General features: G+C 37.7%; 1 protein-coding gene across 1 annotated transcript in view; it reads right to left on the minus strand.

Annotated features, from left to right (window-relative positions):
• Positions 1–14,612, minus strand: part of LOC127842802 (lysine-specific demethylase 2A-like) — a 69,198-nt gene that overhangs the window by 31,289 nt on the left and 23,297 nt on the right. Inside the window, exons 11-17 of the mRNA XM_052372528.1 lie at positions 12,768–13,007; positions 9,803–9,970; positions 6,337–6,420; positions 5,306–5,548; positions 4,413–4,535; positions 3,065–3,211; positions 1,715–1,897 (exon numbers count right to left, since the gene is read on the minus strand). Of these exons, the coding sequence (XP_052228488.1) occupies positions 1,715–1,897; positions 3,065–3,211; positions 4,413–4,535; positions 5,306–5,548; positions 6,337–6,420; positions 9,803–9,970; positions 12,768–13,007 (1,188 nt within the window). The remainder of the gene's footprint in view (positions 1–1,714; positions 1,898–3,064; positions 3,212–4,412; positions 4,536–5,305; positions 5,549–6,336; positions 6,421–9,802; positions 9,971–12,767; positions 13,008–14,612) is intronic.

Here is a 14,612-nt window from a genome sequence, read left to right on the forward strand (position 1 = left end):
TGGATCTTTTACACTTCGAAGTCCTCTATCAATATATGAAGTTTCATTTTAAGAGATTCAATACTTATGAACTCTTGCTTTGTGAAAAATACACAAACATCATACATAAATGTAAATAGCTCTGCAAAAAATATAAGAAATTTATTATTTTTGAACTTGACACTACTGTGGATTCATTTAATTTGGTTGACATGACATTTTAAGTATTCTTAAATTGGACAAATTTGCAAGATCTTTATTTTGATAATTGCTTATTATGTCTCATATAAGACATCCAACATGATTGTTCGTTGGATATCTGATTTCCTAGTTAAGCCAATCCTAAACAAGAGTGCCAAACTGTCACAAGATACGCCTGTTTTAAGGCTTTGGACAACTTGATAACTTTACCATGACCCATATTTGAACTTGACCTACATATCATCTAGACACAACTTCTGACCAATGTTGGTGAAGATCTGATGAAAACTACTTCAATTAGAGAGCAGACACCATGCTAAATGCTTGAAATGCACTAAGTGACCTCATGACCTAGTTTTTAACCTGGCATGACCCGTATTTGAACTTGACCTACATGAAGATATTGTCTAGACACAACTTCTGACCAAATTTGGTGAAGACCAGATGAAAACTACTTTCAATTAGAGAGCGGACACCATGCTAAATGCTTGAAATGGTTTATGTGACCCTGTGACCTAGTTTTTGACGCGGCATGACCCATATTCGAACTTGACCTAAATATTGTCTAGATACAACTTCTGACCAAGTTTGGTGAAGATCGGATGAAAACTACTTCAATTAGAGAGCGGACACCATGCTAAATGCTTGAAATGCACTAAGTGACCCTGTGACCTAGTTTTTGACCCCGCATGACCCATATTCAAACTTGACTTAGATATTGTCTAGATACAATTTCTGACCAAGTTTGGTGAAGATTGGATAAAAACTATATGAATTAGAAAGCGGAAACTGCTGTGGATGCCGCCCGTCGCGGCCAAGGTGAAACTATAATACGTCCCGTTTTTTTAAAACGGGCCTATAAAAATCACAAAAAAGTTGTACAAATGTTCTGGTTTCACAGTATACATTTCAGCAATCTTTAACTAATATAAAGGTTAATTTGAAATTATAAAACCTTTAATACTTGCTTAACTATAGAAATGGTCTAGAAAAAATAACAAAGGGTAATTACTCCAAAACTATAATACAAATACTGACAAAAGAGTCGTGGTTCTGCACTTCCTCATAATATCCTTCCAATCTATGAAGTTTTATTTTAATACCTTCAATACAAATAGACTTATACTCATCACAAGAAAATTGACTAATGGGAAATAACTGATAAAGAACTGTCCTTCATTATTACATGAAGTTTCATCTGTATCCAATCAATACTTCCTGAAATATGCTCCTCACAAGAAGAAGGACAAACTGAAGTAAAAACAGACAAATAAAGGGATGTAGAGAAGGATATAAGATAACACAATAGGATGGACAATACAATTACTATATGCCTTTCTTTTGCGGCATATTAAGTTCATGTCATTTATTATTAAAATTTGCCAAAAGTATACCAAATTCATCAATTTTCAAAAGACTTTCAATAGTTCCAGCAGCGATAGAGGTAGCAGGTAGTGACCACACAAGGACACGGTACATCAAGATGGTTTTTATTCTTGATCTTTCTCATGGCTACCACTCAATCCCATCCTACCTTTTCATCCATCTCAATGGCCTGGTTGACAGTGACCCTTTTGCCCTCTGTGATTATGTCATCAATGAGGTCAGCATTGACTGGGCTAAGCTGGCTGTCGTCTGACAGGGGGGGTGGGGACTCAGAGAGGGGTGGTGGGGTGCACGTTGGGTTGGGTCGCCAACCACCTTTGAACACACGTGTCTGAAAATAAATGCAGTGCTGCTCACGACAAGGGACAAAAAAAAAAACAATTACAATAAGCCTTATCAATAGCTTATATTTGCAAACTAACTTTCACCCCTAAACACTTTTTCAGCTATGTTTAAGGCTAATAATTGTGGAAGGTGTGTATCACTGGGAAAAAAAGTGTCTTACACATCCAGACTTCATGATTTGACAGATCTTGAAGTTTGAGTTGAAACTTCAAGAAATATGGAAGATATTTGAAATTTTAAACAGTTTTCTATTGACTTACTGACATACATACCAAATGACTGACCAGCTAAGTGACTACAATATGCCCTTTATCAATCTTTGTAGTGGTATAGAAAGTTACATTTTGGCCCATTTCATTTGAGATTTTATTAAATTACTCCATGAAGTACATATTTATGCTTGGTATGAACAGTTTATCGACTCTGGTGAATGCATTCAGAATGCGAAATGAGTCTACAGTGTGGTTAAGAAATTTGTCAGTTACATTCTTGGTCTGTATGTCTTCAATTGGTCTCTTATACAACACATATATTTCTTTCTTTTTTTCCAAAGAAGGAAATCTATTTTATTATTTAAAATTACCATCTTCAAATAGATGTTATAACAGTAAAATATACTGCACTTTGAAGCCACACAGACGACCGAAACGAAATTCACACTTCAGCTGTAAGTCATGTAGGTAGATACACACACACACACACACACACACACACAATATTAGGCTAATATCTGGAGGCATTATAAAAAAAAGTCCAGAAAATGGAAAGCCCGACGGACACACTGACAGACAGTGGGACTGCTATATGCCACTCTACAGGGAGCATAAAAATCATGTTAATTACTGGCTCTATTCAAGTCACAGATTGTCACATTTAGCCAGGAAGCATTCAATAAGAATATAAGAGCTTTCTAACGTATATGACCTATGCCCGAGTACCATGTCCCCATATTAAAAAGGTGTCTTGCAAATGAACACTTCATGGCGATTATGTATTATTACATTTCAAGGTGTTAATAAACTGTAAGCAGTTCGTTCCACTAACTGAAGAAAACTTACTGACAGACACTGTGACTCCAATATGCCCCCCCCTATAACAAATCTTTTATTATAGTAAAATCCAACATTACGACAACTAGAAGTCAATGTTGTACCTTGAGTTGTCCCTCCTTGCCATTATAGCAGCACTTGGCACATTTCCAGCTGTTGGGCAGGTCCTCATTGATAATTCCGTCGTTATTCAAGTTTTCAAACTTCCTGCTCAGACACAGAGGGTGAACTATCTCCCAGCAGAGGCCACACTGAAAGCAAGCAGATCTGGCATAAAGTACTCTTCCAGTGCTGGAACCGAATTTAAAAGGCCTTTGCAAACAGTTTGGATCCAGTTGAGATGCCACAGAACGTGGCGTCTCATCAGGATCCAAACTGTTTGCTATTCTTATAGTATTCTTTGAAAAAAATCGAAGAAAATGCTAATTTTAGAAATTTAGCAAACAACATTTTAGCAGACGACAAATTTCCCAGCATGCAAAGGGTTAAAGAGCATGGCATTTAAAAATATTGCTTACATAAAATACATTATTACAGCTCAAAATAACATAAAACTAGTTCATACTTGTATATATGCAGCGCAAAAAAACTTTAATTAAGCACACCGCATTTAAATAAATATGCACAAAATAGCACAGATATTCAACACAAGAGCCTCAATTAAGCTAACATTAGCAAAATATATCAGGCAAAAGCATAACAACTCAGCTTTCATCCTAACGCCTGTGAATGATGCCGACCATTTTTTTTGCTCAATATTTTTACTTTAATAATTTGGTAAACACTTTCAAGTTAACTACTATTCACTGAACAACATCTCAGATTTTTTCACATGATGATGTAGCTTGTCTTACCACACCAGTTTATCTTCCTAAACCATTGCGAAACTGGAATTGCTTTCTTATTTATATCGCATCATTTTAGCTATTCCCAATTTTATTAGTTTAACAAACTGATTTTTCAATCACTTAGATTGTGTGAGAGTCTATTGTTATTTTAATAATCTTTACATTCTTCAAAACGATACCCTTTGCTAAGAATCAGCAAACAAATTAGCAACACATTTTCAAAGATAATTAAAAGATAATCGCTCATTATCGATGATAATGCTGCCAGTGCAATATTTGCAGAGATTTCAAAACCAAATTTTTCTAACTAGCTGAATTAGTATCCCCCACCCTCCCCCTGCAAACCATTTATTAACGAATTGCACAAATCTCACAAATGACCTGTGGGTCAATCAGCTCTGCAGTAATACTTGGATTGCAGAAAAATCATACGTCTGATTTTCTCAAGGGTACTTGAAGTCCAAACTTTCTATGTATGGTATTTGCCATATTGAAAATGGTATTTACACAATTATACCTCTTATGCGGAGCTCTGTTTAGCCTCAATTTTGAACATTGAACCAGATACTGCAGGTGATTTCCGGGCCTAGTTCCAGATACTGACCTCCATCATGGCTGACAGATAGTCCTCCTCGTCACTGACAGAGCCGTCCGCCTTCATGGGCCTCTCCAGTCTACACACCACCTGGTTGCACAGCTGGCACACTGCACTCTTTGGCAACACAGGCTGAAAGTACAGAGACATTGTTGGATACTGCAAAATACACAGGGCTTTTACACTATTGTACACAATACAGAAAAGTAACTTATCATTTGAGTGAAAACACCTATTTTTTAAAATGTGCATTTATTCATGTTTTCCTCTTTTTCTGTACACTAGTACTATTTCACAATAAAATCCAAGCACAGCAATAACAAGATATGTGTTTGTCAGAAACACTATGTCCCCTTTTGCGCCGCTTTGAAGCTATATTTTTTACCTTTGACCTTGAAGGATTACCTTGAACTTTCACCACTCAAAATGTGCAGCTCCATGAGATACACATGCATGCCAAATATCAAGTTGCTATCTTCAATATTGCAAAAGTTATTGCAAATGTTAAAGTTGGGGCAAACAAACAAACACGCAAACCAACAGACAGGGCAAAAACAATATGTCCCCCACTATAGTGGTGGGGGACATAAAAATATGTGTTTTTAACCATCACTGGACAAATGACCTCTGGTGAAAAAAGGTCGTGCATGTCATAGTCACACTGATGTTCATGTGTGTACACAGTTTCATGATATCTTATGTGCCATTCGAAAATCCATACTTTTGGGAAAGTTATTTTTATTAGCTGCAATCTGAAATTAAATGTGAAACAAAAAATTCAATAAAAGCGGAAAGTGTCATCCCCGATAGCCTGTGCAGTCAGCAAAGTTTATCTCAGATGACACTTGACGATCATGCATTCAGCCCAGTTTCTCGGAACGTGGCTCAATTAAACAACCTACCCTTAGACACTGGCGACTGATACAAGACTGTTTGGCTGTGCCTGGGCCACCATACTTTCTCATGTCTTTACAGAAGTTACACTCCATGCAGTCATCCCGTGTACATGGCTCACACTGCTTGCAGCGAACCCTCCGTCGTCTGCTACCGGAAGCCACCTTTCCTGCTCCCTTAGCCTTCTGGCTACCACCCATCGATCCAAGGAGCTTGGCTGTTTTGGCTTTTTGTTTCAGCTTGATAAGTTTCTGTGAAATTGTTAAATGATTTAATGTAAGTTTGGGTTTCTAAAAACAATTTAAAAGTGGATAATACCTTCTATCCCAATACCTATCATAGGACTTAATTACACTTAATCATTTGAAAGTGCTTCCCTATTTGGAAAATAACTAACCTACCCCATGCACCGACGAAGGATTCATTAAAACTCTTAGATCTTAACATTTAGCACAATTTACCTTAAGTTTAGTGAAGTAAAGCTATCATTGCTTGAAAAGGAGTTCCAGACAGAATGAAGCTCATACCTTGAATGTAAATGTATTTTATTCCTACTGTTAAAATATTCAAGTATTCTTAAATGTTTTTTTAATGATTTCCTTAAAATCACAAAAACACTCAGATCTATGTTATGTGGAATTTAAATTAGTATGTCTTCAATGAAAGCAAATTTAAAGAGAATTGTTACTTTTTTCAACTTGAAACACCAACTGTGCTTTTACAAGCTTAATTTTTATTTAAATATTTAACTAAAACAAAAGTAAACCAACATTAATGGACATTGGGCCCATCTTAGTTCATGTCTTATGACAATGTTCAATAAATTTGCAATTTGAGAACAAGCAAAATTGTTTATCCCCAACATCGCTGTGGAGACGTCATCTGTATGCAATAAACACAGCTTTTAATATCATAATTAAGGCAAACATTCATCATAGATGTCTATTGAAGTATTTCTGTTGTACTAAATTCAATAATAACTTCTCTTTTTTATTTTTTTTGACAGTCCCTGACTAGATTTTATTCTGTAACCCTGTACCTTAGTTGCCTTGGTCCACTCCAGCACTGGTTCTCCAGTGACCGCCAACTCTGGGTTGTCCTTACAATGCTCCTGGATCAGCCGCTGTTTAATTATACATTCACACAACAATTATAAGTTTTTAAACACACACTGTTACAAAAATACGAGCTGTGTCATGCAATAATGAGTCTTATCTCATATGCAGCCAGCCTAGCCCCAGACCAGCCTGCAGCCTAGCCCCAGACCAGCCTGCTGCCTAGCCCCAGACCAGCCTGCAGCCTAGCCCCAGACCAGCCTGCAGCCTAGCCCCAGACCAGCCTGCAGCCTAGCCTCAGACCAGCCTGCAGCCTAGCCCCAGACCAGCCTGCAGCCTAGCCCCAGACCAGCCTGCAGCCTAGCCCCAGACCAGCCTGCAGTCTAGCCTCAGACCAGCCTGCAGCCTAGCCCCAGACCAGCCTGCAGCCTAGCCTCAGACCAGCCTGCAGCCTAGCCCCAGACCAGCCTGCAGCCTAGCCCCAGACCAGCCTGCAGCCTAGCCCCAGACCAGCCTGCAGCCTAGCCTCAGACCAGCCTGCAGCCTAGCCCCAGACCAGCCTGCAGCCTAGCCCCAGACCAGCCTGCAGCCTAGCCCCAGACCAGCCTGCAGCCTAGCCCCAGACCAGCCTGCAGCCTAGCCCCAGACCAGCCTGCAGCCTAGCCTCAGACCAGCCTGCAGCCTAGCCCCAGACCAGCCTGCAGCCTAGCCCCAGACCAGCCTGCAGCCTAGCCCCAGACCAGCCTGCAGTCTAGCCTCAGACCAGCCTGCAGCCTAGCCCCAGACCAGCCTGCAGCCTAGCCTCAGACCAGCCTGCAGCCTAGCCCCAGACCAGCCTGCAGCCTAGCCCCAGACCAGCCTGCAGCCTAGCCCCAGACCAGCCTGCAGCCTAGCCTCAGACCAGCCTGCAGCCTAGCCCCAGACCAGCCTGCAGCCTAGCCCCAGACCAGCCTGCAGCCTAGCCCCAGACCAGCCTGCAGCCTAGCCTCAGACCAGCCTGCAGCCTAGCCCCAGACCAGCCTGCAGCCTAGCCCCAGACCAGCCTGCAGCCTAGCCCCAGACCAGCCTGCAGCCTAGCCCCAGACCAGCCTGCAGCCTAGCCCCAGACCAGCCTGCAGCCTAGCCCCAGACCAGCCTGCAGCCTAGCCCCAGACCAGCCTATACATTTGCGCAGCCTGGCATTCCCTAATCTTCCAATTAAAAAAAAATAGCTTTTTAAAACAGATTAATAACAACAAATTACAAACATGATCACAGCACAGTTAAATAAAGGTCACAATTAATTTCAACAATAGTCAATAAAAATCAAGTTGGATATAAAACTTAATGGCATTATTGCTTATTATTGGTCTCTAAACAATGGTCTCTAAACAATTGTTTGTGATTGTGATGCATTGAGTAACCAAGGCTAAGGTCCTAATTGTTAAATGTCTACGCATAAGAACTTGAAATTGTTGATGATTGAAAAATTACTGGCTAAAGGTTAATTGAAAGAAACAACCATTTGCATATTAGGTTACGAAAAGTATCAACAGACTTTTTCAGAATGTTACAGGGAATGTATACATATTTTATATCAACATTTTATTTTCGAAATTTCAAACCAAAGCCTGTAAGTGAACATTAATTATTTAAACAAGAGCACCGCCTTGCGGGTGCAGACCGCTCATCTATTTTCTTTTTAAAGGTGAAGGGACTCTCAATTTCAATCACAAAGGAGGGAGGGGTGGAGTGAAGAGGGGTGTATAGTGTGGGGGTGTGGACATTTATTACATTATCGTCCAAAAATGCGACAAAAAATGCAAAAAAAAAAAATCAGGAGTGGGGGTGGGTGGGGGGAGGGGATTCTTGGGTGCGATGGTTGGACGGTATTTCAAAAATAAAATAATAAAAATAAATATTTGTGTTTTTTAACCGTTAAAAAAAAAAGTGGGGTGGGGGGAGGGTAAAGTGTGAGGGTGTGGTGGTCATTTGTGAGATGATCTTAAAAAAAAAAAAAAAAAAAAAAAAATTAGCCAAATAATTCTTGAGTTATCTTGAGAATGCCATAAGCATTCTTGAGTTATCATCGGGAAACCATTTTACTATTTCGGGTCACCGTGACCTTGACCTTTGACCTAGTCACCTGAAAATCAATAGGGGTTATCTGCCAGTCATGATCAATGTACCTATGAAGTTTCATGATCATAGGCATAAGCGTTCTTCAGTTATCATCCGGAAACCATTTTACTATTTAGGGTCACCGTGACCTTGACCTTTGACCTAGTGACCTGAAAATCAATAGGGGTCATCTGCAAGTCATGATCAATCTAGCTATCAAGTTTCATGATCCTAGGCATAAGCGTTCTTTAGTTATTATCCGGAAACCATTTTACTATTTCGGGTCACCATGACCTTGACCTTTGACCTAGTGACCTGAAAATCAATAGGGGTTATCTGCGAGTCATGATCAATCTACCTATCAAGTTTCATGATCCTAGGCCTAAGCGTTCTTGAGTTATCATCCGGAAACTATTTTACTATTTTGGGTCACCGTGACCTTGACCTTTGACCTAGTGACCTCATAATCAATAGGGGTCATCTGCGAGTCATGATCAATGTACCTATGAAGTTTCATGATCCTAGGCCCAAGCGTTCTTGAGTTATCATCCGGAAACCACCTGGTGGACCGACCGACAGACCGACCGACATGTGCAAAGCAATATACCCCCTCTTCTTCGAAGGGGGGCATAATAAAATGGACCTAAACACAAAACTTAACCAAAATTTTCAATTTTCTAAGTATAAAAAGGGCACATAATTCTGTCAAATATGAAGTTGCTATCTTCAATATAGCAAAAGTTATTGCAAAATGTTAAAGTTGGCGCAAACAGACCAACAGACCAACAGACAGACAGGGCAAAAACAATATGTCCCCCACTATTATAGTGGGGGACATAAAAACAGACAATGGAAGTGCATATTGTTGTAGTTTTATTGTTATAACAAGTGGATTAAAGTTGTCATTTGGATTAAAGTTGTCATTGAGGTAAGCGTGTCTTTTATACTAAATTTAGTGTTTTTGATGACATCTGTTGAGCTGAAATAGTGTCATCAATCTAATCTAGCGCAGAGTTTCAGTTTCAAGCGATATTTTAATCATCCCAATTGTCTGCTACCTTTAATTACAGTTATTTGAATGGTTGGTTCCCCGTACATATGCAAAAACATTGTATAATAACAAAACTTATCTAGCGGTTTATCGAACAGATCCCATTTTTTAACGTCTAAAGGTATATGGAAATTACTCTGGGTGTATGGAAAATGCACCATGGGCACATGATCATTCTTAGCCAATTGAATTACATCATGTAGAAGGTGAGATATTGGCATATTTTGGTCAGAATTGCCAGGTAATATACACGCTTAAACCCTTGCAAATCTTTCACGCAAAGTATCATGTCCTGCTACCTTGATTTCGGACAGTACAGTATGTGGATCCATGAGGTCCTTGGGCACACCCTTCTTGGTTGGTGGCATACTCTCTACCCAGGCCACGGCCTCTGTGAGACCTTCTAGCTCAAACTTGGTCAGGTGTACGTGCTTCTTAGACATCTTCACTGGACTCTTGTAGGGGCCCTGGAAATAAGATAAAACTGTAGTTGTATATCCTTAACCCTTTGCATGCTGGGAAATTTGTTGTCTGCAAAAATGTTGTCTGCTGAATTTCAAAAATTAGCATTTTCTTTGATTTTTTTCAAAGAATACTATCAGAAAAGCAAACAGTTTGTATCCTGATGAGACACCACTTTCTGTGGCGTCTCATCTGGATCCAAACTGTTTGCAAAGGTCTTCAAAATTCGGTTCCAGCACTGAAAGAGTTAACATCTATTTTGAACACTATACTTGCATCATTTGTGTTGTTACATCATATGACCAGCACCGAGTATTGTGCGAAACTCTCCCTCCGGTTTGGAGCTTCCCTATATGCTTATCAGACCAGGAAATCTTGCTCGAACTTACAGTGGAAAGGCTTGCTTCTGACAAGACTTTGCAATTGTGCCAGCAAGTATAGAACTACACTTGCTGCATAATACCCATTTTTGAATAACCCGCCTCATAGCATGTTTAAATGGTATTTATGGCATAAATCTAGACAGAACTATAGTTGAATAAACGGTTTACTCAGAGGGGGTAATCACATGACAGACAAAATGGCAAAAAATACCTGTCTCTTCATTTATGTCACCATCTTGTTTGTCACGTGATTACCCCCTTTTGTTAGTATAAAACCATTATTATTCAAAGGACTCTGATTTTCATGATTCTTCTGGTTATCCTAAATATGAAATAAGTTTCAAACACATCTTAGTTGGCTAGTTACATTAAACTGCAGCCAAATCTGTGTCCTCAATTTATTAGGATGTTACACAAACAATATAAATCATGTTTTTACCCCTTAATTGAAGCATGATTATTTGTTAACGATACATATTAGGAATGAAAGAGGTTAACCGGTTAACCAGTTAACCTACCGAAACGATCAGTTAACTGTTTAGATTTTCTGAAAAAGGTTAACCTTGAAAAAAAATTTGATTATAACGATTTTACTTTTTGCGCGTGACATACTGCCAACTTGCGCTGGCGACTAGTTAAAACAGCATGCCGCACCATCAACGGTAATAAATAATGTGTCAACTATCAAAGTACTATAGCAATAAATCAATACCTTTGTGATAACAAATAGGGGGAACGTTTTGATAATTGGCCTTATTGTTTTGTTTGACTCACGAAAATGTAACTAGCGCACTGCGGGGAGTGGGATCTATAAGCGAAGACGTAATTGACTATTTATTGAACTCAGGATACAAATCAGTTGAGACATTGGGCAGCTTATTTTGATGTTTTGTTAACCAATATCCAACACTGATTGCTCGGGAAAATACCGTGTTTATAAGTAACAATTTTATCGAGAATTGCATTCGTATTTAAAATCTTGTCCAGTTAACATCGTACTTCTTTATCAGAATATAGTATCATTATTATAATTTACGTCATACGATTCCAAAATTACCGTCCGATGCAAGTTTTATTTAAGAAAGCAAATTACAACTAATAAAATAATAAAACATCAATTAAAAACATTTTAAAAATAAAACCGTTAAATTTAGTATTTGTGTAATTGCTTTAAATTTGCGCTCTATGGTACGTCAACAATCATACGTATTTATCAGTATTGGAGATCTTAATACTAAGTTACTTTGCTATTAAATAAATATAATGATTCTATAAATAATTACATTAACAACTTACATTTCGTTCGAAATTTATTAAATTTGCATTTGTGTCCTTTATTTTACCCACTTTTTAAAATGCACAATGAATATGAAACGATAATACTTCGGCTACAGATGCTATTTAAATGCAAACAACAAAATATGCTATAATTGAATAAGAAGAGATGCGGATGCGTTAAACACACATGACACACTTTACGTCGAACTGAAAGGGAAAACAACTTTTGAATATTAATTCAATTTGAATTTCAAAAATTAAAACAAAATGAACAAAGGAACACACCATTGTTGTGAGCGATCCAAAGCGAACGTAATATAAGCGGCCAAACTAAAAATAAGTTAATAACACGTGAAAATGAACGTTTAATGTTTTACTCCTATGCATTAACCCAGGAAAAATAAATAAAATGTATCTCATACATTTACAAAATTATTAAAATAAATTATATACAAATTATTTTATTACGAAACTGGTATGTGATCAACGCAAGCTATGTCAAATTTGAAATTACGTGTACTTTCGTTTCTATAAAGCGGGTCGAGCTGTATGACTTTTTTTACGTACTATTAATCATTTTACCTACTTAAAGTGTTTCGGTTAACCGGTTAATAACCGGTTACTGCAAAAGGTTAACCGGTTAATGATTTTTGTCACCTCTCACATCCCTCATATATATATAACCTTAAACAGTATGTGCATTTATATTATAACCCTGTAATGCACTTCTGTTAATGTGCATGCGACATTCTTACAAGTTTAAGCCTAAAAGACGGCTCAACGGTAATGAACTGTCTACTTGACTGTCGCTAATTTGTGACTGGCTTCATTGATGAACATCTGATTATTGTCATATCTGTTTGTTAATAGCCTTCTTTATATTTGATACTTTGTAGTCCCTATCTCTTAACATGGGCATAATGGGCATCTACAGCTTTATTGACAGGTTGACAATTTACCCTTCCTGCGGACAGAATAGTATTTATATTATATTTGAATAAGATTTCTTGTTGGGTTGATTTTTTGTATGTGACAATTGATTTTGAATTTGTTTTACTTTTTTATGTTCTAAATTACACTTTATATTCAGAAATCATAGACAAACATATTCTTGTAGTTCAAGCAGTCAAAAAAATCATACCTTTATTTTCTCTTCTGAGAACTTTGCATCATTCGAGTTTGAGCTTTCAGACGATGAATGACGACTATATGGGCGTTTGCCAGTTTGATCCGGTGATCTAGTAGGCCCAGACGCCATGCTGTCTTCATCGCTGGATGATTTACGCCGGCCTGGAGAACTTTCATCAATCCGTGTCAGCGAGACGGACAGGCGCTTGTTCAACTTCTCCTCTATGTCTTCAAGACTTGTTTCTTTCTCAGACTGAAAATTTGACAAATTCTTTCAAGGTACATATGCTGTTCTATAGACTGTGGTTAAGATTTTTTCTTATTTCTTTACTTATTTCTTTTTTATTTATTAAATATTTCCCTTTATTAAAGGTTTGGGAAGAAGATGGCAAATCAAAATTATCATTTTGAATAAAATACTTGATATTTTCCTTAATTGGTACACCCTAGTCTTTTGTTAACATTTTAATATACATGTGTATTAAAATAATCAGATACATGTATGTTTATAACAAACAAGACATGTTACAATAAGGCATAGATGCTCAAATATTCCAGTTTTGTCTCAAAACTGTGCATATGTCACAACCAAGCTTTCAATGCCCAAATTTGACCCTTCACCTCTAAGTGTGACCTTTAAGGTTAAATGACAGTCCCCTGATGTAGTCATTTGTAGGGAGTTATTTTTTTACTGCAATATGAATAACAAAGCTACAGACAAGGTGTTTTATGGCTAAAGTAGAACATTCATCTCTTAGTGTGATCTTCAATTCTTAGGAAGTGAGGCAGATTGGACAGGCAAATGCCGTCCATCATGGTAATCATTAGTGTTTTATTTGAAAATAGACTGATTAATGACAAAGCTACAGATCTTAGTTTAATTTGATATTGGACTCCAGTGTGACCATGACCATTTAGATAGGAGGAAAGTAGGGCTGTCACGATACGCCATGAGTGTTTCGTGATATTTAATGATACGGCAACACTGTATCGCGATACGTACACTTCAACACCGTTATTTCAAAGTTGTCGGGACCGTTAAAAAATCTTCGGATTAACGATAATTCGTAATAAACATTTGACAGAAGACTTCTTTGATTCTGTAAAAAATGAAACGTTGTGGGATTCACATGGTTCGGTTACACGCTTACTGAAAAGCGTAAACTAGTCAGATAGCAATAGATATCCACTTGTAACAAACGGAGGAATAAAACGATTATTTTTCTTGTTTTTATTTTTGCCTTATTACAGAACATATAAAATATAATGAATAGCACAAATTATCAGACATACATACATATTAATACATTTTCGGAAATTAATTAACATTTTTTTAACTAATACGCGATGTCTCTCTGAACACCAGCGTTTGCGCAGACGACAAAGGTGTAATTATCGGCTTTTGATGAGCCACGACAAAGGTGTGAAATTACGCTCAGTATTTTGCAGTTTTGACTTCGGATTAAAGATTGTTAATAAGGTGCGAATTATAGTGTTGGGAGCGACTGAATCACTTCGAATTAACGATTTCTTCGGTTTAACGAAGTTGGGATTAACAATGAAATTTTACATTAAACAAAGAAGAACCAATATCGGGACCCGAAAAACACTTCGAAATAACGGTGACTTCGGATTATCGGTGTTCGAAATAACGGTGTTGAAGTGTATTGCGATATTTTATAGAATGTATATCTGTGAGGAAAACATAAGAATAAAACGTTTTACAACTTTATTACACTCAATAATCTGAAAACAGTGGTATCATGGTATGACTAGAAACTGTAATGAATAAGAACAATCATTTGATTTGACTTTGTATTAAGTTTCCGGCCAAAATGTTTCCAAATATCACTTTGCT

Source organism: Dreissena polymorpha, chromosome 1, assembly GCF_020536995.1.
Source record: "Dreissena polymorpha isolate Duluth1 chromosome 1, UMN_Dpol_1.0, whole genome shotgun sequence".
NCBI classification, from domain to species: domain Eukaryota; kingdom Metazoa; phylum Mollusca; class Bivalvia; order Myida; family Dreissenidae; genus Dreissena; species Dreissena polymorpha.